This window comes from Typopeltis vanoorti, chromosome 21 (genome assembly GCF_054136105.1).
Source record: "Typopeltis vanoorti isolate ZY-2024b chromosome 21, IOZ_Tvanoo_1.0, whole genome shotgun sequence".
NCBI lineage: Eukaryota > Metazoa > Arthropoda > Arachnida > Uropygi > Thelyphonidae > Typopeltis > Typopeltis vanoorti.
The window spans coordinates 56,753,731-56,778,349 of NC_143569.1; the positions used below are offsets into that span (position 1 = coordinate 56,753,731).

A 24,619-nucleotide genomic window follows, 5' to 3' on the forward strand; every position below is an offset into this window, starting at 1 on the left:
TGGATAAATTCTGAGGTTATGAAATTTTGGTTGGAGAATGTGTGGCGAAAGAGAAAAATGGCATTTTTCAACCCAAAATCTTTGTTAGTGTTGGATTCGTGTAGGGCACACACGACAGCAGAAGTTAAAACAATTGTAAGTATTGCAAATTGGCCATCGTTCCAGGTGGTTTAACAAAAAAAAACTCCAACCCCTTGATTTTGCAGTAAATAAACCATTCAAAGACAATTTGCAGGCTAAGTGGGAAGACCGGATGATGAATGGCATCCATGAATATAACAAAACACGGCAGATGAAAAGAACATCATATAAAGATATAGTTAAATGGATTGTAGAAAGTTGGGCTGCTGTAAGTGAAAACTGTGTTAAAAATGGTTTCATTAAAGCACAAGGGAATGCAATGGTGTCCGGTGACAATGATTACGAAGCTAAAGAAATACCAAACGAAATTTTTAACGCAATTGATTCTTTCAATATTGAGTCTGATGAAGAATTTTTGCATTTGAATAGTGTAATGTTCAATAAATATTAAGTAATACTCCTACCATAGTTTTGTAATTACATTTGATTTACCTCTCATACCTTTCAAATGTATACCGCGCATGTTCATTTTTAACGAATTTAGACTTTTTTTGTATAGATAACACGCGTGTTATCTATCGAAAAATACGGTATTTGGTTTCTTAAAGAATTTGTAAGCATCCCAGACCACTTTTCAAAAAACACTTTAGATGTTAACATCTGGATTAAATGTTAGAAGAAACTTACCCAGAATACAAGCAAACATAAAGAAGTTCCAAGCAGAGGTCACTAGTGTTCCTTAATATTTTGCATAGCCAATTTAATTTTCATATGTTGAAAGTTTTTTTCACTTGGTTATACTATAAATTAAAGATATCAAGAAATTATATTCTTTGTTTCACCCTTTATTCAAGTGTAAGCAAACAAAGTTTGTGTGTGAAGTCACTTTCACCACCGAGCTACTTGCATATAGAAGCTAATGACTTCACATCACTTGCCTTAACATCCCATAATGCAATGCACACATGGGATGTTAAGGCAAGTGATGTGAAGTCATTAGCCTCTATAACTAGCCCGGTCGTGAAGTGACTTCACATGCAAACAACCAAGAAGGTATTTTTTAATATGCTGAGTACTGCATGTGCCCCAAACTCTGGGTTGGATTATTTTTGTTTTCAGAAACAAATTTATTTTACTCCCAATAAAGATCATTGTCACAATCTCAGATTAGCTAACTGAGATCAATTTCAAAAGTTCCAATGCAATTCCAATCCAAGTCTTAAAATAGGAAGCACCCCAACACCTGCATTCATTATATAAAGCCAGAAAAGTGTCTTAATACTTTGTTTTCTATTGAGGATAGGGTGTACTGATAGAGTATGCAGATCACAAGGCACAGTGTCACTATTGTCAATTTAATATTAATTTAATTGAATGCGTAATAAATTAAACTTTTGCCTAATCACAACCAATTTGAATGCTACATTCTTAAATACCTACCTACGAGCCAATAAACCACGGCAGCATGCTTGAAATTGAACAATTAAATCAGAAATTTTCATATCTCTTTCTTCCTCCAAATGTGCTAAGACTCCAGCACGGAAAAATATCTTGCTCTGTCCAATTCTGTACAGATTGGGATCCAAGTCTAAAGCTAGAATCTGAAACATTAAACCAAAAAGCAATCAAGTTATCAGCTTCTCTTAATTAACAGAGAATGAGCAAATTAAACAAGTCATGAATATAATGAAGAGAATAATAAATACCCAGCACAGTAAACTATACAAAAACAACTCTCAAAGGCAGCATTTTGCACAATACATGCATATAATCTGCTATGACTGGAACTGGAACGTGATAATTTATCTAACTGTCTTATTAAATATATTAAAACAGACAAATTATATTAAATTATGCAATTATTTGGTACATAAAAAAAAAAAAAAAAAAAAAAAAAAAAAAAAAAAAATTGTGTGAATCCCACTTATGAAAGGTAAAACTACTGTGCATATCAAAGTAGCATTGGTGGGCTAAGAACAAAAATGGAACTTCTCAACCCACTTTAGGCATCCAGTAATAAAGGTGGTGGTCTCATGTTAGGCAATGAGGCAAATCTCCCACCCAAATACATTCATATAATATGTAGACCAAAAATAGCTTTGTAGTTATTCTGATGTGTAATGAATGACATCACTATACAGGAATGATACTGCATTATCAGTTTAACTTAAGATCAAACTGATAATGATGCACTAGCATTTCTGACCATCAGATTTATATTTCTACATCTTGGTTATTTTTCCTGAGGACGAGATGAAAAGTAGCCACCCACAATTCTCCAAAAAGGGAAAATTTCAACCTTTGTCAATAGTGGCCATTGAAATATTATCATCATTTGAGACCTCCAGGAAGTTAAGGACTCATCAAGGGAGCCTATAAATCACCCAAATCAGCTGTCATACCTTCCCTTAAATTCATTCCCACTAGATGTACTCACTATCCCTAAAGGCAAACAATTCCACTCACTCACTGCTCCCTGAGAGAAAAACCTGGCTCTTAAACCTTGACTGTGAACAAACTTAACTTCCATGGATGCTCTCATGTTCTCTCCCCACCTTCCATATAATGAAAAATTTCATCAGACAATATCCTATAACACCACCCATTCAAAAATTTATAGACCTCTATAATATCACCCGTTCTTTCTCCCGTTGAATGCAGGGTCTGCAATCCACATACTCACAATCTGTCCTCATAATCTAGATGCCATAATCTGGATATAATCCTGCAACTCCTCTTTGCACCCTTTACACTACTTGTTTATCCCCATGGAATCTGGGAGACCAAATCTACGCACAATAATTCAGGTGTGGTCTTATCAAAGCCTTATAGAGGCAAAATGACTTCCTTATGCTTACATGTTAAGGTTCGCTTCAACGTCGCAATTATCTTCTGAGTTATATTTTGCAACTTTTGCTATGTGACCTTTGAACTTTAAATTCCTATCCACCAATATGCCAAGATCCCTTGCCTCTTCACTTACTTGTAGCAAAACCCCACTAATATGATATGCCACTGGAACTCTAAATCATGCCAAAGTGCATAACTTTACACTAACTAATATTAAACTGACAGCCATTTTCGTTTGCCCAAAATTGCCACCCTATCCAAATCATTCTATAAGTGCTGAATATCAGTAGCATCCCTGATTGTTCTGCCTATATTTGCATCATCGGCAAACAATTGCACATCTAATGTTAGATCCTGCTTGATGTCATTAATGTAGAGATTGAACAATAATAGCCCAGGGACTGAACCCTGAGGTACACCTCTGGTCACCTTGAATCTGGCAGATTCACACCCACCATATACAACTTTTTGATATCTGTCTATCAACCATCCCCTGATCCAAGTCAAGAGTTTATATTCCAATTCCATATTCTCCAGTTTATGCAACAGCCTTTAGTGTGGTATCCTATGAAATGCCTTAGAAAAATCCAACATTATCATAGTGTATCCATTTCCTTTATCCAACTCAACCATAACGTTATAAAATATGAGCAAATTGCTAAAATGTGACCTCCGTTTAGTAAACCTATGCTGTTCCTTGCAGAGTACAGCTTGTTGGTCTAGCCATTTCTGTATGCAAGTTCTTATCAACTTCTCTAAAATCTTCACTACCATACCAGATACTGATAGGTCAGCAGTTAGACACATCAGTTTTTGCACCACCCTTGTACAATGGGACTATCATATATTCCTTCCACTCCTGTGGTATCATTCCTGAGCTGAGACTCAAGTTATACAAACATGTGAAAGGCCTAGCCAATTCAGTTGAACATTCCTTTAGCAAACAGGCTGATATTCCATCTGTCCTTATAGACAAATTCTTATCAAGTTTATGCAACAGCTCTTCAATCTCATTTTCATGTATCATGTTACATGCACCTAGTTGATATACAAGAGTGGCCAAAATTTCTCGGCATCAACCAGAGATGCAAACACTATCGGGAAGATTTTTTTTCCAAGGTGATACATCTATCATAAGCATCCTTGTGAAATTGCATGTCATTCTATCAAGTAGCTTGTTTTATACAGCTGTTTGAAGCAAAAGTGTTGTCTGTATCCCTTGGATATAATTGAGTATCGTATGGTTATAAAATTCTCTGTAAAAGAAGGTTTAACAGCAAAAGAAATTCATTCGAAGTTCATAAAAGTTTATGGGCACTTTTCTCCTATGTTTTTGACAATTAAGAAATGGGATGCTGAGTTTAAACATGGCCATACCAGCCTTGAAGATGATCCACATGAAGGATGTCCAAAAAGTGTAGGATATATTTTGCATAAAGAATTGTAAATGAAAAAGCTTTGCACAAGATGGGTGCCACGTTTGCTCGCAGCAGATCAAAAACGTACTCGCATGAAAATCTCTGAACAGTGCTTGGAGCATTTTACCAAGAATAAAACTGATCTTGTGCATCGATTTATTACTATGGATGAGACTTGGATTCACCATTACACACGAGAATCCAAACAGCAGTCAAAACAGTGGACAGAAGCTGGTTGTTCAGCACCAAAGAAGACAAAGTTGGTTCCATCAGCAGAAAAGGTCATGGCATCAATGTTTTGGGATGCTAAAGGCATTTTGTTTATCAATTATCTTGAAAAGGATAAAAACAATAACCAGGAATATTATTCCGATCTTTTAACCAAACTAGACGAAAAAATCCGTGAGAAAAGACCTGGTTTGAGAAGAAAAATCCCATCTTTCATGAGGACAATGCACTTGCCCACAAAGGTGTTTTGGTAATGGGAAAATTAAGGGATCTGCACTATGAATTGTTGGAACATCCACCCTATTCCCCAGATTTGGATCCTCTGACTTGCCAAAACTAAAACTCTTCCTCGCTTATCGGCATTTTTCTTTGCATTGTTGCAAGAAAATTGTCTCGCAACAATTCAATAAATTCCTCTTCATTCCATATCATGACATTTTTCTTCTACCCAATCAATGTTTGGAAAATTAAAGTCGCCCATAATTATCACTCGTTTGGTACCCATAAGGCTAAATTAGCAATGCATTTCTTCGTCCCCTGCAACTCAGCTGCCAGGTTTGTAGCAACACCCAATCATACAATTCATTCTGTTAGCTTCCACTTCACACCACATAGACTCAAACTCACCACTACATGGGACATTGGTACCATCATTATTTTCTTGTGTTTCTACCCTAACTGGATTTAAGTCATTTGATATCATTTGCAGTACTCCTCCTCTCCTATCTCTTTTATTCCTAAAAATAGTATACCCATTACATTCGATACCAGTTACCATATCTGATTCTGATAGCCAGGTTTCACTAATGCCAACAATCTTAGGCCACATTGTATTCAATAAAGCAACGAACACAACCCCTTTGCTTCTGATGCTTCTGACATTTGTGTATAGACATAATTACCACTTAGCCTATTTTTATAATTAGATATGCAATCTATTTGGTCTTGTTCTAGAACTTTCTCTTTTCCCTCTTCAGACATATTCAAAAGGTCCAAAACCCAAAGCATATTTTTCTACCCCTTCGCAACATACATAACCATATTTGAAGACATTCATATCTTTATCGCATTTGCATACCACAGCTGAACTTTCATACACATTTTTCCCATTCCTCCCTTGATGATCTAGTTTCCCTAACTCTCTGCATTAGGTCTAATACCAAGAAGTAATTTTTTCAGGCTCCTGATACCAAATGATATCAAGTGCAGGCCATCCCTCTTATACAAGTCTTTTCTGTCATCAAACTCACTCCAGGCATTTAAAAACTTTGCTATCATCGCCCTCCTTAACTCGGTACCGTCATATTTGGGAAGCAATCCTACAATTGTTACTTTCTCAAATTTACTTCTTCCAACAGACCTTTCATATCGTCTCTCATACTATATTTGTCACTACTTAAATTATTAGTACCTACAAGAACTACCATTTCTTTTACTTTTCTTTTTTTGTATTGCAATTATGTTTATCATATTTTTAATTTTCACCCCCAGGAAACTAGAAGTGGTGACTCCCTTGGCAAGTGCAAATTTTATGATTGGGTCACCATACCATATCACTTATTTTTTTCTTAGATTTTAAGTGACTTAGCTTGTTTTTATTAATATTATGATTGCCAAGTTCCTACCTGTTCTTGTTCTGATTCTCTTTCTTATCCTGTCTAAGTTTAGTCAAGCATTTTTCTAATTCCCTGTTGATTTTCTAATAATATCCTTTAATCAGGATATTTCTAATGTCAGCTTATCCTCAGCTTTAGACACTGCCCTGATGTGACAAATTTTTGGTGCCATTCTTAATAGTAAAAACCAAGAATATTTTTGCAATTATGTTATAAAATGCTGTAGTATAATAAATACACTAAAAACTACAATAATATACTAAAAATACACTATTAAAAAAAAAAAAAAAAAACACTTAATAAATCAACAAAAATCACAGATGTTGAAAGTTTATTTTTCACTTGGTCAGACTATAATAATTTTAGTTTAATCCTTTATCCAAGTGTGTGCAAACAAAGTTTGCACCTGAATGTATCTTCAGGACTGGGGTAAAGTGGTACAACACCGGGCGACTCCTTGCAAAGGTGGAGCAAGCTACCAACACTCCTATCTCAGTATCTCCCATAATTCAAAACACATCTCCTTGCGGATATATATAATGTTATGCATTAAGGAAAGGGGCACTACCCAGATTTCGACCTTTATTGAGGTCTCTTCAGTGGGAGCCAGGCCCAAGTGGAGATACCAAGGCAGAAGCATTAGCAAGGTCATCTCCTCCTATAGAAGCTGCCAAACAGTGTGCATTTGGCAGCTCCTATAGGAGGAGATGACCTTGCTAATGCTTCTGCCTTGGTATCTCCACTTGGGCCTGGCTCCCACTAAAGAGACCTCAATAAAGGTCAAAACTAATCTGGGTAGTGGCCCTTCCCTTAATGCATAACATTATACATATCTGCAAGGAATGTGTTTTGCATTATGGGAGATACTGAGATAGGAGTGTTGGTAGCTTGCTCCACCTTTGCAAGGAGTCGCCCGGTGTTGTATCACTTTATCCCAGTCCTGAAGATACTTTCAGGTGCAAACTTTGTTTGCACACACTTGGATAAAGGATTAAACTAAAATTATTATGAAACTCACAGATCTTTCAGCTTTCTAACAGCATTTCACCAGATAGCCTTGACACCAAAATATAATTAAGTATACCTGTTTTTCTTTGAAAACCAAAAATAAATAAATTTGTGCAGAACCTTTCTTGAGTAAATACTGGTATTTTTAAGAAGGATATTATGACACAGATAATATAATGATTTCAATACTTCACAGAAGTCAAACTGTTGTCATTGAAGGAACTATGTACAAGTGATATACATGCACATAAGCATTAAAGGACTTTCCATCTCACTTACCTCGTTATATAAGGACTGGAAATAATCAAAGGTAGTCCTTAACAGTGCTTCCCAGTGGCCATAATTGGGTGTTCTTGGCCATTAGGCTGATGATCTGGAGACTAGTATGTTTCCCAATTTTGAGGCAGTTTTAAGCATCCAAATTTCATGAGGTTTGGGTAGCTTTTTAAAGAGGCAAATTCCAGGAATATTCTCTCATGTTTGTATTTGCTATGATAAAGTAAAATGCCTTTTTCAGCTTATCTTGTAGCAGGTGTTTTAGTGTGATCTGTGAGTCCCAAGTGACTGTAGTGGTGGTACTGGATATGGTCTTTATGATTGGCAATTCTAATATTGGCTATCCTGCTTGTTGGGCAACTGCAGATAAGCATTAAATTTTTTGTACATTCAATAGGTAGTCAAAGTCCCCCCCCTCTTTTTTTTTTTTTTTTTTTAAGGATTCTTTTATGGCAGCTTTTTACATATGCTGCTGATTTGTGGGATGGCAATGTTTGGGATGTTAAATCTTTTTCTGATTTGATGGGAATTATAGTACAACAGCTTCTCAGGATGGATTGCAGACCACAATTTGGACAGCTGGCACATGACATGCTGGGAAAAAAGTGACTTTACTTCACTGTAGCAAATACAAATATGAAAAACACTATTCCTGTAATATGTTCAGGATTTTAGACCTATCTTCATTTGCTCTGCTTTAGTTTCACCTAATATAGCACCTGCCTGCATGCCTGCATCTATAAATACTGGAAGTATTAACCACTTTAGATTAGCTATATTGACAATGCCAATTTATTTCCTAAGATCCACCTTTTTAAAAAGATTTGATACCATTTGTTTACTCCTTTAATCTTTCTCAGAACTCATATCTGTAGTCTCCTGAAATTACTAAAAATTTTAAGCCCTTTAGCTACATGTTTTATTTCTAACCCAGCACTCATATCCATAAGTTGAAATTAGTGTTCATTTGGTTAAAATCCAAAAGTAAAAATTAAAATAAAAACAGACAGTGTCAAGAATATTTTGCCACCTTCCTGATATTTCTTTTCAATGTTCTTACCAAAGTTTTCCCATGGCTATTGTTTAGAGAGTTTTACGCATTGCTTTGCTTTCTTACATTTTTTTCTTGTACTTTCAAAGAGCACAAGCTAACTTAGTTGGCAGGAACTAAGTTAGCTTGTGTTCTGATATGCATTTTCTTTTCCTTGACTGCCCCTTTAACTCCTAAATCCACTATGGAGTTTTGATTTTTCTATGCTTTCAGACAGTCTCAGCATACGTCTCTCTCTCTCTCTCTCTCTAGATAAATCAGTTTTTTTAATACCAATGTGCCATTTAATCTCCAATTTCAAAATTATTTTTCTTGAGTAGTAATCCTATCTCTTCATCGAATGAAGAAACTCAAGTGTATAAGTGTACAAGAAGGAGGTACTAGAGCTGTTGCACAAACTGAATAAGTTTGTGCAATGGAGACTGATGAGATATCAACACAGATGCTAAAGAGTGTTCAAGCTGACCATTCCTTTGACTAGGATATCTAATTTGAGTCACAGAACAGAGAAGATTCCACAGGAGTAGACAGAATGATAATTCCATTGCAAAAGGGCAGTGCAAAGACTGATATATATATATATATATATATATATATATATATATTCAAATATCATACTATCAGTACCTTTGAAGTGGGGATGAAGATTTTGAAAAAGTTGGTTAGGGCCCACATACAGAAATAGGTTGACAGAGAATCTATACTTTGAAATGAACAGCATGGATTAACTACAGAAAAGTCATGTTTGAGCATTTGCTGGCATTCTATAATAAAGTAACCATTGAGTTAAGGAGAATGGATACACTATGATAAATCTTTTGACAGAATAAAGCATGAAGACTGTCGTATAAATTGGAGAATATGGAAATAGATTATAAAATATTAGCATGGATAAGATGATAGCTGACTGAAATATCAAAACATGATATATAGGGGATGTGAATTTGCAAGATTTAGGGTACCCAGTGGCATATCATAAGGATAAGTCCTTGTTCCATCACTATACAATCTTTACATTAATGACATTTTGTCATTAATGACAAGATTAAAAAAAATAATGGAAAAAATTTGACAGGAGACATACAGCAATTTGCTGATGATGTAAACATAGGGAGGGTAATCAAGAATGCAGCCAATAAGCAGTATTTGCAGAAATTTGAACAGGCTGGAATTGTGGGAATGGCTATTAGTGTGCAATGTTAGTAAAAGTAAAGTTATGCACTTTGGTGTGATGAAATATCCAATGTCATATATTGGGGGAATTATGCTAGAAGAAACTGATCAGGCTAAGGATGTTAGAGTTTTAATAGATAGGAAGTTGAAGTTCAAAGATTACAAATGCAACTCAGAGGATAATTGCAATGTTGAAACAAACCGACTTATAAAGATAAGGAAATCATTCTGCTTAAGGCATTGATAAAATCTAACTTGGACTATTTACACTGGTCTGGTCTCTGTGGTGATTCTGATACAGTGGGGAGAATATAAATTAGTGTTAAAAATGATATCAGGATTGTGGAAGATCAATTATGAAGACTAACAATTTGTGCTCTACAGACACTAGCAAACAGGAGGAGGGGTGATATGATTGAGATGGTGACAGTTTTGTTGTAGTTTTCTGTGGTAGATAGTGGGGGGGGGGGGGGGATTTCTGGGGAGCATTTAGTATTTTGTCTATCTTATGACTACAGAAGACTACAACGAAACTGTCACTATCCCATACATTCAAGGCAAATCTGAAAAGATATCTTGAGTGCTTAATAAACATCAGCTGCGCACCGCATTTAAACTGTATGTCAAATTGGCAGCTCTTATCCATTCACCCAAGGACAGAATCTCTTCTTTATCACATCAAGGAGTCTATGAAGTGCCCTGTTCATGTGATCGAGCTTACCATTGACAGACAGGAAGAACTGTGGACATCTGCTTCAGTGAACATAAAAAATACATCCAGCACCATTGCTATGGCAAGTCAGGTCTAGCAGACCATGCATTGGATATCCCTGCACACAGAATCAATTGGAAAAAGACAAAAGTGCTGCAAGAAGTTGTTATAAGTCAGAGAGATTCTTCTTGGACTCAACAGAAGCCTTGAAATTACTCCAAATCTCAACAAGTATGACTGTATAAATTTGCCAAAGATTTGGGGGACAGTCATCTTAAGACCCAATTAATACCTGCATTCTCTCTCTGTTTTTTTTTTTTTCAACATAGATGGCGCCCAATTCAGACTTTACAATTATTCAAACTAGTCCCGCCGTTGTTATACTGCATTTTGTTGTTTCGTGTACTGTAATATAAACTGTTTTTATACTCTGAAGATGGATAGAATGCCAGCGAAATATCAGTAATAAGTTAATAAACAGTTATCTTATCAGTCGATGTTCTCATCAATACTGTTAAAATTAATCAACTTATAAAATGAAATTCGCACCATTAAAAATTCCTCAATACTAAGATCACTTAAGCAAACCCAGCCACCTCTCAAGAAACCAGGTGTATCTAAAATTTTCTATTCACACACATATGCTAATGTTGAACAGATAGGCTGTGTGAAAGAAATGTGCATATTCAGAAAATGGAACATACAAATCAGGTCTAGCTTTTGATATTACAAATGAAAAACAAAGTGGTCCAGCAACCCAAAAAAAGTCATATGTAATATACTGAGTTCAATTGTTATATTTGTAAGTTTAAGGAATCCTCAAAGATAATAAGGTGTCCAACTCAACAAAAATCAAGGCTTCATCCTAAACCAACTATGATCTGGTTTTATAAAAAAAATCTAAAATTCGTATAACTAGATTACGATGGACAATATGCTGCCTAGATCAACAATAAACAGTATGTGAAACAATATCAATCATTACTTTTTAACATCAATTCTATGGTTTTTGAGGTAAAGATTTATTTATTCTGCTTTTATGCATAATCATCTTTGTTAACAACTTTCATATAATTAGTTCCAAGCCTCTCTGGGGTCCAAAGACTCAACTGCAGGAGGATGAACACATGCATACTACAATAATCATCGTTCTTTGCCTTGAAAATATTCAGTGTTACCAGTTTCTGGGAATGGCCTCTTTTTCCTCATTGTTTTATACTATGTAATATTTTCCTGCATCTATCTGATAGGCCCTCTCACCAATTTACACATCTCATTCAAATTACTTCTATCTATCTAGCTCTGCAATACCGTATTCCCTTCAATTTGTCTTCATAGTCAATATTCCAGAGTTCTAAGACAATTATTCATCTTTGCAATTTCTCCAGTTTTTCCTTATCACCAACATATCCAGGTAACCAGATCTGTGTGCCAAAATCCAATTGAGGTTTGATTAGTACCTTATCACCTGCATATTTGTATCTGTCAGGGTTCTTCACATTATAGAAGCAATTTTCTATGTAACACAACTTTTGCAATGTATCTGCTGAACTTCAGTTCCCTATCCATCAAGATCCTCTTATCACTCACCTCATTCTATATGCAGCTCTTCCACTTCCTGAAGCAAAGTTCCTTCAATATAATAAACCTCATTCCATCATCTCTAGCCAACATGCATAAATTAACACTTTTCAAATACTGAAGTGACATTCTCATTCTTCAGCCCAAAGCACCAACCAATTTTAATCCTCTTGTAACAATGTCACATCAGAACTACCAGACATTGTTGTTCTTATGTTCCTGAAGAAATATGCCACAATAAATAACTAGCAGAATAAAAATAAATAAATAAATCTTATTTTCTATGTAGTTATAAAGTTTATACTAAGGTCTGGGGGTGGGAGGGGGGAAGAAGGTTCATTTGAGGCCAATGGGACAAAATATGTTGAGTGCTACTATAGACTGGGGGGGGGGGGCAGTCCACAGGAAGATGTAGATGTCATGTGTCAGCAAATCAGCACAATGAGTGTAGGCCGAAAAACTACTATGGGGACATCGACTGGACAGAGGAAAGGGGACGTAGCAAGATGGAAGTGGGATTTATATAGTTGCTAAGGGATAATTAAATGAACTAACATGTTTAAGAAAGGACAAGGAGTTTGAAAGTGTTGGATCTGATAATAACATCAGAAGATATAGCCATAATCAAGGTATACACTCAGCCTCCAATTGGGGAGAGTGACCGTGGGGTCTTGTTCTGGGAAGTTGCCAAACATGTGGAATTCTCTGTCAAGAAAGAGTTTATGTTGAACTATATAGCTGGAAATTATATGACAGACTTAGGAGTCATTTTAGAGTAGTACCATGGCTTGAGAAGCTACAAAGAAAGAATGTCAGTACATGGGACGTGGTCAGAAATTGTTTGAGAGAAGCAGTATCAGACTGCATACCCAAGGTTAGGTGGATAAACCAAGTGGGAATTAAGTGGATGAGTAGAGATATAAAGAAAGAGCTGCAAAAAAAAACTGTGGATGGAATATAAACAAAAAAGGTGATCAGCATGCTCATGAGCAGTACAAACAAGAAGGGTGACTAGTTTAGCAAGAAAGGCCAAATCATATGAGAGAAAATTAGCTAAGCAGGCCAAAATAAACACAAAAAAGTTTTTTCATTATATGGCAAATAAGAGGGAAAATGACTATGGTAGGACGACTTTAAACAATGCTAATGGTAAGAAGGTGACAGAGGGCAAAAGAAATAGCTGAGTTACTGAATGATCATTTTACAAAGGTGTATCATCCATGAGAAACTGTGCACTTTCTGATGTAACAGACACATCAAAATTGAGGTAAATGAAGAGCTGTTCAGTATATTGAAAAATATGAATATGAACACAGCAGTGGGACTGGATGGCATGTTGGCCCAAGTACTATGTGAATGTGCAGCAGAAATGGCAATGGCTCTGATGAAGTTTAATCTGTCTCAGCTCTGGCAAGGTTAAAGGGGAGTTGAAAGAAGGTAAGATAGTTTCATTGCATAATGGTAACTCCAAGACAGAGGTAGCAGAATACAGACCAATTAACATATCAGGAGTGGTTATTAAAATATTGGAAAAGTTGATTAAAGGAAAAATCCACCATTGGGTGGATAGGGATGTGATACTCTATAGTGGGCAGTATGGCATTGTGAAAGGTAGGTCCTGCCTTAGTAATTTATTAAGATTTTATAATAAAGTGACAGCAGAATTGGATAAAGGAAATAGCTACACCATAATGTTGCTGGACTCTGCAAAGGCACAAATGGAAGTGGATATGAAGCTAGTAGCATGGATAAGGGAGATGGCTAACAGACAGACACCAGAGAGTACACATGGAGTTAAATTTAGGAGAATGAGGGTGACCAGTGAATATCTCAGGGTTCTGTACTATGGCCACCACTTTTAATTTGTATATCAAATGATATAAAGAAAGATTTAAGAAGGGATATTCAGTTGTTTGCTGATGATGCAAAACTAGGGAGAGCAATAGTAGATAAACGTGATGCAGATATCCTGCAGGATGATTGAAATAAATTGGCATCATGGGCAAAGGCTAATGATTGTCAATTTAATGTTGCACTTCAGGTTGAAAAGGTTGCATACAGTGTATCATACTGATGGTACTGGATTGCAGGAAAATGATGAGGCAAGGGGATAATAGTGGACAGAGAATTGTAGTTCAGAGGGCATACTGCAAAAGTTGGTAAAATGGCTCAAAGGGTTACTTGGATGTTTAAAAACAAGGCTAACAAGTAAAGATAGGGAAGTTATTATCCTTCTTTATAAGGCAATGATTTAGCTACATCTTGACTGCTATGCACAGATTTGAATCACCTGGGTTTCTTGTGGGATCAGGAGGTGGTTGTTCTCATAGGAATGCTCCCTATGAGGACAGGTAGGTTTGCGAGTTGCAAAATTTAGTTGATAGGCAGGAAAAAAAAAAAAAAAAGGGGGGGGGGGAACATGATAGAAACTTTTAAGATATTAAAAGGGATATATAAAATAAATGCAAAAAAATTTTTTCAATATATGACAAATAGAAAACTAGGGACCATCCATGCCAGATTTTTTTCATGGAAATGGAGATTGAGTGGAATGGATTGGCAGAATTAGTTGTGAATGCCCTGACAGTGAGACAGTTTAAGGAGAGGTATGATAGGATTTGTGTGTATAATAGTTCGGGTCTCTGCAATGAGTCTCTGACTCCATGTAGATACTGTATAATAATAATAATAATAAAGATTATCCCTTTAGTTTCTTAGCTCATAAAAATTTATGTTTAATCCAATATGCACATTAGATTCCTGCATTAGACATCTTTCCAGCTAGTGACAAAATTCTCTAGACAATCAATGTTTTAAGTAATCAAGGAAGTATTTGCACATATGTATGCATGTTTGTGTGTAAATATGAAGTCACTTTTTAAAAACTATTCTAATCAATCAGATTTTCTGCAAAGTCTATACGAGTGGAGTATTTTTTTTTAATGTGAATCCCATCAACCAAAGGCTGTTTGTCTGTAGTATATTGGTACTAGTACTTTGGGTGGGTGGGCAAAGGGTTAGATGATTTGGAAACCTTGGTCTAGAGACCAAACATGAAACTTCTATAAGCCGCTTCAAGATTCCAAATCACCAGGGTGTAGGTTTCATACTTGGTAAAAAGTAAATTTCCTACCATCTAGGTAGGAAATTTACTTTGGAAGGCAGGGATGCTACTACTACTGTGCCAACCAGGCTGGCAAGTACATCATATAGTAAAAAAAATATGATGCTGCATGAGGATCAACATGGCTTTGTGAAGGGTCGGTCATGACTTAGTAATTTACTAAGTTCTTATAATAGAGTAATAGCTAAGTTGGATAAAGGAAAATGGCTACATAATTTTACAAAGTCATTTGACAGAATACCACATGGAACTCTGTTATGCAAATTAGAACAAATAGGGATGGATATTACACTGGTTAAGTGGATAAGAGGCTGGCTGCTGGAAGATATCAATTAGTGGTATATGGAGGGGCAGAATCAAGGTGAAAACAGGTGACTAGTGGTGTGCCGCAAGGTTCAGTGCTGAAACCATTGCTTTTAATTTGTACATAAATGATATAGGAAATAATCTGAAAGGAAATATTCATTTGTTTGCTGATGATGCAAAATTAGATAGAGTAATAATTAATCAAGGTGATGCAGAGAGCTTCCAGAACGACTTAAATAGGCTGACAGCATGGACAAAAGTTAACGGGTGTCAGTTTATTCTCGAGAAATGCAAAGCTATGCACATTGATGACACTGTACTCCAGGAAATAGATGAAGATAGAGATTTAGGGATGGTGATAGACAGAATTCAAGTTTAGAGGACATAATTGCTAAGGTAGCCCATAAGATTATTTGGTTATTGAAGAACACATTGACAAGTAGAGATAAGGAAGTGGTAATTCCTCCTCTTTATAAGGACTTGATACACAGACATCTGGATTACTGTGCTAAAGTCTGGTCCCCTGGGTTTCTTGAGGAGGTGGAAATGGTGGAGAGGATTCAGATGTGAATGACCAAGATGATGAGTGGCCTGTGAAATGTGCTCTATGAAGATAGACTGAAGGTGTGTGGATTGCAGAAGTTGGTTGACAGGAGAAAAAGAGGGGATATTAAAGAAACGTTTAAGTTGCTTAAAGGGTTCTATAGGATAGATGCAGGGGAAATGAAAATAAGTATTTATCAACCCATTTATAAATTACATAAACTTCTGTTAATAAAAACATGACTGCATTTCATAAATATTAACTCACCATCTTTTCACATGCTAACTTGCCATCCATAAATCCTTTGGGAATTGCATTTGGAGTTAAAAGTTCATATCTGTTAATAGTAAAAAAAAAAAAAAAAAAAATATATATATATATATATATATATATATATATATATATATACACACACACACACACATATATATATAAAGATATACACATATATAAAGATAATCGATACACAAAGCTAAAGGAGGCATTTAAATCATGAAAATCAAATTTTGCTATGTGAAGTGAAAACTTCTCAAATATAAATATTTAAAAGATATTGCCACACTATTTGAAATATGAGATCATTTATCTCATATATAGAACTGTTGCAAATAACACAAAATATTCATTTAACAAGTGTTTTGATTTTTTTTCCTCCATATTATAGAAAGCTACTAAAATGTAAATGGGTCTCTATTGAGTTGTTTGAAATTAATGGAAATTTCATCCCTCCCACATTAATTTCATATAATGGTTATGGTTCAAGACTATTCTGTGTGAGGATGTAATTTGAAGTTCTTGTAAAATAGGCGACTTTGTTTTATTTATTTATGGAGTATTTTTTAGACTACGTAGTGTCTTTTTACTGTATTGTTATGGTTTTAACCTTTCTTATTGTCTTCAGTACCATTTGCTAAGTTAATATCTTTTAATATATATTATTATATTAAAATAGTTTTTAAAAAATGCACCAAAAGCCAGGAAGAACCAGAAGGAATGGTATTCAAAGCTAAGGGAAATAACAACGTGAATCTCGGTAAAGAGAACCTTTATATTGATGACCTAAATGAAGAAAAATTAACATATGAAATTTCAAGATTAAAAGGAATAATTCAACAATCAACCAGGAAGTAGTTGAAGAAAGCACAAAAACATTTACAAGAACTAAGACAGGGAAAGAGAGCCAAGGAGAAAAATAACAGTTGTAAATTATCAATGAATACTGATGATGATAGTAATAATGGTAATATTGATAATAATAGTAATAATAAGGTAAGTCGATTAAAATCTCCTATCCCATTCCATTCAAATGCAGACATTTGAATGGATTTGGCATCAGGTACCTACAGAAATTATTTATTGGAATGAGACCTAATGCAGAGAGTCAGAAAGACTAGATCATCTTGGGAGGAATGCTGAGGCCATGTAAGTTCAGCATGTGTGGACAATCAGGAATGTCATTGAGCATGGCTATCAATAAGTTTTTAATAAAACTTGTGGGAAGATAATGTTTATTGGATACACGTATTCATAAGAATATAGTAATTTTATTACTGCAAATATTTCAACCAGAAATTAACTGACCATGCCTCAGCATAATCACAAAGTGAAGCTACAACAAAGAATGTTAATCCTATTTACAGATCTGAGCCATGTGTCAGATGTAACCTAGTGTTTACAATAAAATATTACAATTAAGGCCCAAATTTAAAACTAAGTGATTTGAAATAAATTTAATTTAATTTAATTAAAAAATAAAATAAATAATACTTAACTACAATGAGTAGTGCACACTACTGGTGGGCAACAGAGACGGTCATTCCAATTTAAATTTGGGTGGTACAGAAGTGCTTCAGCATGCTCTTTAAATAATTGCCTAAACCTGCATCAATGTAAAAGGCGAGTATTGAACCATGGAACATCATGGTCAGTATCCACTCCATGCTGAACAAGGTCAGATTTTTCAGGTTTAGTGTTGTTAACATAAGACTGTTGTTCTTATAATAAATTTAGTTTAATCCTTTATCCAAGTGTGAGCAAACAAAGTTTGCGCCTGAAAGTATCTTCAGGACTAGGGCAAGGTGATACAACACCAGGGCAACTCGTTGCAAAGGTGTAGCAAGCTACCAACACTCCTGTCTCAGTATCTCCTTTAATGCAAAACACATCTCCTTGCGGATATGTCTCATGTTATGCATTAAGGGAAGGGCCACTACCCAGACTAGTTTCGACCTTTATTGAGGTCTCTTCAGTGGGAGCCAGGCCCAAGCTGAGATACTAGGCAGAAGCATTCGTAGGTCATCTCTACCTATAGGAGTTGCCAAATGGTGTGCCACCCTTTTTTTAATAAATTACTCTGGATTTAGAGAAAGATGTTGAAAGTTTATTTTTCACTTGGTTAGAGTATAATAAATTTAGTTTAATCCTTTATCCAAGTGTGAGCAAACAAAGTTTGCGCCTGAAAGTATCTTCAGGACTAGGGCAAGGTGATACAACACCAGGGCAACTCGTTGCAAAGGTGTAGCAAGCTACCAACACTCCTGTCTCAGTATCTCCTTTAATGCAAAACACATCTCCTTGCGGATATGTCTCATGTTATGCATTAAGGGAAGGGCCACTACCCAGACTAGTTTCGACCTTTATTGAGGTCTCTTCAGTGGGAGCCAGGCCCAAGCTGAGATACTAGGCAGAAGCATTCGTAGGTCATCTCTACCTATAGGAGTTGCCAAATGGTGTGCCACCCTTTTTTAATAAATTACTCTGGATTTAGAGAAAGATGTTGAAAGTTTATTTTTCACTTGGTTAGAGTATAATAAATTTAGTTTAATCCTTTATCCAAGTGTGAGCAAACAAAGTTTGCGCCTGAAAGTATCTTCAGGACTAGGGCAAGGTGATACAACACCAGGGCAACTCGTTGTTCTTATAGTTGCTTTGAAACAGAACATCCTGCTTTTCCAAAGTACAAGCAGAGGTACTCACACTGAACTTGGCAAACATCGGGGGGGGCTAACTTTCGTGGGTGGTAACCAAGAGGAGATTTTGTTGATAGGGGAAAAAAAAAAAAATTATTTTCAGGATCTCAGCAATCGTCTCAGAGATACCTGCGATATATGGGCTAGGGACTTGCCTATGTTGACATGTTATGGATATGTTGACAACCTATTTATTTATTTACCTTGGTTGGTTTTTGAGGAAGTGAGTCAAACTTGCAGTCAAGAATAAGTGTATTTCTATTTTAAGAACATTGGAGAGACTATCTAAACACAAGAGACTTATTTTCGACTGCAAGTTTGACTCATTTGCTCAAATGCAAAAAAGCCAACCAAGGTAAACCAATCAATAAAAAGACAGGTTGCCAACATATCCAGACATTCCCTCACTCCTACAGAAACTTCAGTTATCATGAAAGGACATGATTTTGTTATAGTGTCCATATCTGGATTTCCCACATAACATTTGAGAGGAACCTACACACCCTCTCAAATAATGATGCTAATAAACTTCTACTTGAAGTCTCCTCAGTACTACTCAGAACTAAACTTCCTACCCCAAACTTATCTCTAACTGAAATCAAGGTCCTAAAATTCTTGAGACATAATTAGCCATCTCATCATATGAAAGCAGACAAAGGTAAAGATACATGTAGTTATCAGAGACACCACTGAGTAGAATAAAAAAAATTTCTGTTACAAGATCAGTTCACTTACCAGGAGATCCCACAGAACCTTACCAACAGCCAAATTAACAAACTTAATTCTTTACTCAACAAAGTGATCAGTTGGAATGAAGAGCCATTTTAGTAGAAGTCCAGTTTTTATGGCTTTCCAAAAACGCATAAGGAGCTCCACTCAAACCCATAGTGGACTGCACAGACTCCCTCACCTATCACTTAGCCAAATTCCTAGCTCATCTTTTAAGATCTGGTGCTGGTCACACACAAATCTCTGTGAAGAATCAGATTTTTTTAGAGGAAAAAAAAACAACTTAACTCTTCAGCTTTTAGATCTCACGATTAGCTTTGATATCCAGTCCTTATTTTGTAATGTACCTCTGGCTGACACTCTCCAACTGTTATCAAATAAAGTTTCCTCCAAACATAGTTGAGCTGTTCGACTTTTGTCACACACCCAGGCTATTCTACAAACCGATTCTACAAACATTGAGAAGTCCATGGGAAGTCCCTTGTCACCTGCTGTTGTTAATTTTTACTCAGAGCAACTTGAAGAATCCCCATTCTCTTCAGTACAACCCCAACCTTCCTTTTTGGTTTGATATATAGATGTGTTTGCCATCTGGCCAGACTCAGAAGAATCTCTGCTTATCTTTTTAGCCAAAATCGACAACCTACATCCATTCATCAACTTCACTATGAGAAAAGAAAAAGATGGACAGTTATCTTCCTGAATACTTGCTACTTCTATTCACCATAAACCTACCTTCACAGGCTGCTATATACAGCAAGATTCAGCAGCACATCATCCATCTAAAAAAATAGGCATTTTCATATCTTTGCTCAACAGAGCATGTGTTATCTGCACCAATTCCTAAGCTCTACAACAAGAATTGAGCACCATCCAATGCATCTTACTACAGAATGGTTTCATCACAAGGTTTAAGTTTAAATGCATTTTGGACTCTTATAAGCTCATCACCCAAAACCCTGAACTTGTACAGCAAGTCCTTATCCCATATATCATAGGCATCTCTGAGACAATTGCTAAGATCCTGAAAAGAAATAATTTAGTTTATTTTTTCCCCTATGAACAAAATCTCCTCGGTTACCATCCACGAAAGATACCCCCCCCCCCCCCGATGTTTACCAAGTTCAGTGTGAGTGCCTCTCTTTATACTTTGGACAAACAGGGGGTTATGTTGAAAAATGACTACAATAATCTTATATTAACAATAAATCTGAAAAATCTGGCTTTGCTCAGCATGGAGTGGACATTGACCATGAATATCGTATGGTTCAATACCTGCCTTTTACATCAGTACAGATTTATGTTTGAGCAGTTATTTAAAATAAGATTTGCCAAGATTTGGGAGAGTCTCATCCTAATAAATGGCAAGCAATAGTCCCTTCCCCGTTTTAATTATTTAAAAAAATATATATAATAATTTAATATAATGTTGTGTCATTTCATTATCTAATTAAATTTTATTTCAAATCACTTAATTTTAAATTTAGGCCTTAATTGAAATTTTATTTTATTGTAACCATCCACTAGGCAACATTAGGCATATGACTCAATTCTGTAAATAAGATTAATGTGCTTTGTTATAGCTTCACCTTATGATTATAAGAAAAAAAGTTAGCAAGTAACTGGTTATACTATACACAAATGGCTGGGTTTGTTGCTTTGGTGAATATGCTATACCCTAAAATTGTTGGCATGAGTGAAACCTGGTTTTTGGAGCTGGATTTTATATCCGGAATTGAGTGCCAAAGATGTATTTTTAGGAATGACAGAAGAGATAGGAGAGGGAGTACTACTAATGATATTAGATGACTTGAGTCCAGTTAGGATAGAAACACATGAAAGCAATAATGGTAATTTCCTGTGTAGCACTGAGTTTAAGGCTATCTGGTATGAAGATGAAGACTAACAGGATGAAATATATGATAGCGTGTTGCTAAAGACTCAGTGGTTCATTTGAAGATGGAAAAATGCATCACCAAATTACCTAGATGAGTACTAAACAATTATGGTTGACTTAAATTATCTAAATATTGAGTATCAGAGAAAACTCATAAGAACGAGGAAATTTAACTTAGCTCCTGCATGATAACATTTTCAGGCTGTGTGTGAAAGAAGCAACTCAAGGACAAAAGAGTGCAAGATTTGATCATAGCACTAGGACAGGTTATATGCTGAATCTGGAAATTTTCAGTCAAGAATGTGACTTATGTACCACCAATTAATTGGTGACAGTGATCGTGCCGTACTAGCCTGGGAAGTTACCAACTACATGGATGTTTCAATCAAGACAGATAATATGCCGAACTACAAATCTGGAAAGTAAGACAAACTCAGAAGAATACTATCTTTGGTTCCATGGTCTCAGTTGTTAAATGGGAAGGATATCAGCGGTGCACGAGAAGCTTTGAAAAGATGCTTCCCCCCCCCCCCCCCAATTTAGCCATAACATCTATAGATGTCCAGTTAAATCTGGATACGATTCTGTAACACCCGTTGAATAACATGGATAAGAAGTGCAATTTGGTCTCACTATTTCATCCACCTCAGCCAGTAGGGAGCTTTAACTGTGATACTGTTGGACTTTGCTAAGACATTTGATACGCTGTTGCATAAACTAGAGAATATCAGATTGGAATATAAACTATTAGCTTGGATAAGTGGGTGGCCAATGAAAAAGTATTAAAGTGGTATAAGGGGGATGTGAATCTGCAGATTTAAGGTGACCAGTAGTGTGCCCTGGAGACCAGTCATAGGACCACTGTTATTTAATCAATAAATTAATGATATTGGAAAGGGGCTGACAGGAGATCTTCAGTTGTTTTCTGATTATGCAAAGATAGGCAGGGGACAATCAAAGGTGCTGCCATTTACAGGGTAATTTGAATACGCTGGAAGTGTGGACAATTCAATTCAATGTTAAAAAGTGTAAAATTATGTATTTTGGTGTGATAAAATATCCAACAGCATATTATATTGGTGGCATTATGTTTGGAGTAATTGATAAGGCTAGAGATCTTGGAGTTATGGTAGACAGAAAAGGTCATATAACAAAAATTGCAAATACAAATCACAGGTTAACTGGAATGGGAAAAAAACATTGATAAGGATACTGAAATCATTTTGCCAACAACGTTTTCGTGACAGTGTTTCTACCGTACCGACCTGGGTAGTTACGAACTATATGGATATTTCAATCAGGACAGGTTATATGCTGAACTACAAATCTGGAAATTAAGTCATATTAAGGCCTTCAATTAAGACTAAACTTGCACACAGTACGACTGCACCTGAACTACTGTGTGCAAGTTTAGTCTCCTGGGAAAACATTGATAAGGATACTGAAATCATTTTGCCAACAACATTTTCATGACAGTGTTTCTACCGTACCGACCTGGGTAGTTACGAACTAGATGGATATTTCAATCAGGACAGGTTATATGCTGAACTACAAATCTGGAAATAAGTCATTAAGGCCTTCAAAAGGCCTTAATACGACTGCACCTGAACTACTGTGTGCAAGTTTAGTCTTCCAAAGAGATAAAGAAGCAATGAAAAGGCTGCAAAGAAGAGTAACAAAGATGACATCAGGATTATAGAACAAATGCCCTTGGCATTTGTGTTTAGACATAAGGTAGTTCCTTACATTTTCTTATACTTAAATCTACAGTCTACTTAATCCAGTTGGACAACTTTCACTATATATACTTAAAATGTCAGAACCAAAAGTACAGTCCATCCATTGAGCTGATTCATAACAGAGCGCAGTGACATTCTTATTATGTCCATACATCTTAGCTGAACTTACATCTATATCCTCAGCATTCCTCTCAATGATCTACTTTTCCTAACTGCATTAGGTCTAATCCAATATGCTGAAGTAATTTCTCTAGGTACCTGATTCCAAATCCATTCAAGTGCAGGCCATCTCTCTTATACAAATCTTTACTATCAAACTCACTCTACATATCCAAAATCTCAGACCCATTTTTCTCTACATAACATGCACAATGAATCATTTTCTATCACTGCCCTCTATTTCAACTCATTACTATTGTATCTCAGTAATAAACTAACCATTTTTACTTTCTCACTTGTCTTTCTATATGTCTATCAGTCTTTCATATCCTCTCTCATACTATATTTGTTGTTACTTAAATTATTAGCTCTGACTAGCACTATCTCTGCCCCCCCCCCTCAACGTTTTTCTATTGCCTTCATTAAATCCTTTATTTAAGTTTCCAGGAAGCTTGTGTCATCAAGTGCAAATTTAATAATCAAATCACTGTGCCATATGACTTCTTTTCTCTTAGATTTTAACTGACTAACCTTATTATCATCAACATCATCAACAACAAATTATTATTATCATTAATATTCATTGATAATTTATGACTTGCCATTCTTTTCTTCCTGTTATTTTTCTCCCAGTTCTTTTTCCCCATTTCACTTCTTTTTAACCTTTTTTTTTTCTTTTCTCCAACTTCTTGGTTGATTTTTGAATTATTTCTTGTAATCTTAAAATTTCACATTAATTTTTCTTCATTTATGTCATCAACATTATTATTATTATATGGGCACCTCCATGAAGACTCATTGCAGGAGACCCAATCTATCCACACAATTTATCATACCTTGTCTTGAACCCATTAACAGAAAAAGCACTTGCAACTGACTCTGGCAACCCATTCCACTCATTCACCGCTCTCCAAGCAAAAAATCTAGTCCTCACACCCCTGCTAACCACACCTTTATTCAACTTCCCTTGTTCTAGTCCCTCCAGACAAATGCTGAAACATTTCCCCTGCATCTATCCTATAAAATCCTTTAAGCAACCTAAATGTTTCTATCATATCCCCTCTTTTTCTCCTATCAACCAACTTCTGCAATCCACACACATTCAATCTATTTTCATATGGCACATTCCACAGGCCACTCACCACTCTGAATTCTCTC

The 24,619-nt window shown here is 35.8% G+C and overlaps 1 protein-coding gene across 1 annotated transcript in view; it reads right to left on the reverse strand.

Annotated features, from left to right (window-relative positions):
• The window catches only part of zip (myosin heavy chain 10), a 517,797-nt gene that overhangs the window by 208,641 nt on the left and 284,537 nt on the right, over nucleotides 1-24,619 (reverse strand). The window contains exons 17-18 of the mRNA XM_090411020.1: nucleotides 16,236-16,305; nucleotides 1,522-1,682 (exon numbers count right to left, since the gene is read on the reverse strand). Coding sequence (XP_090267146.1) covers nucleotides 1,522-1,682; nucleotides 16,236-16,305 — 231 coding nt within the window. The remainder of the gene's footprint in view (nucleotides 1-1,521; nucleotides 1,683-16,235; nucleotides 16,306-24,619) is intronic.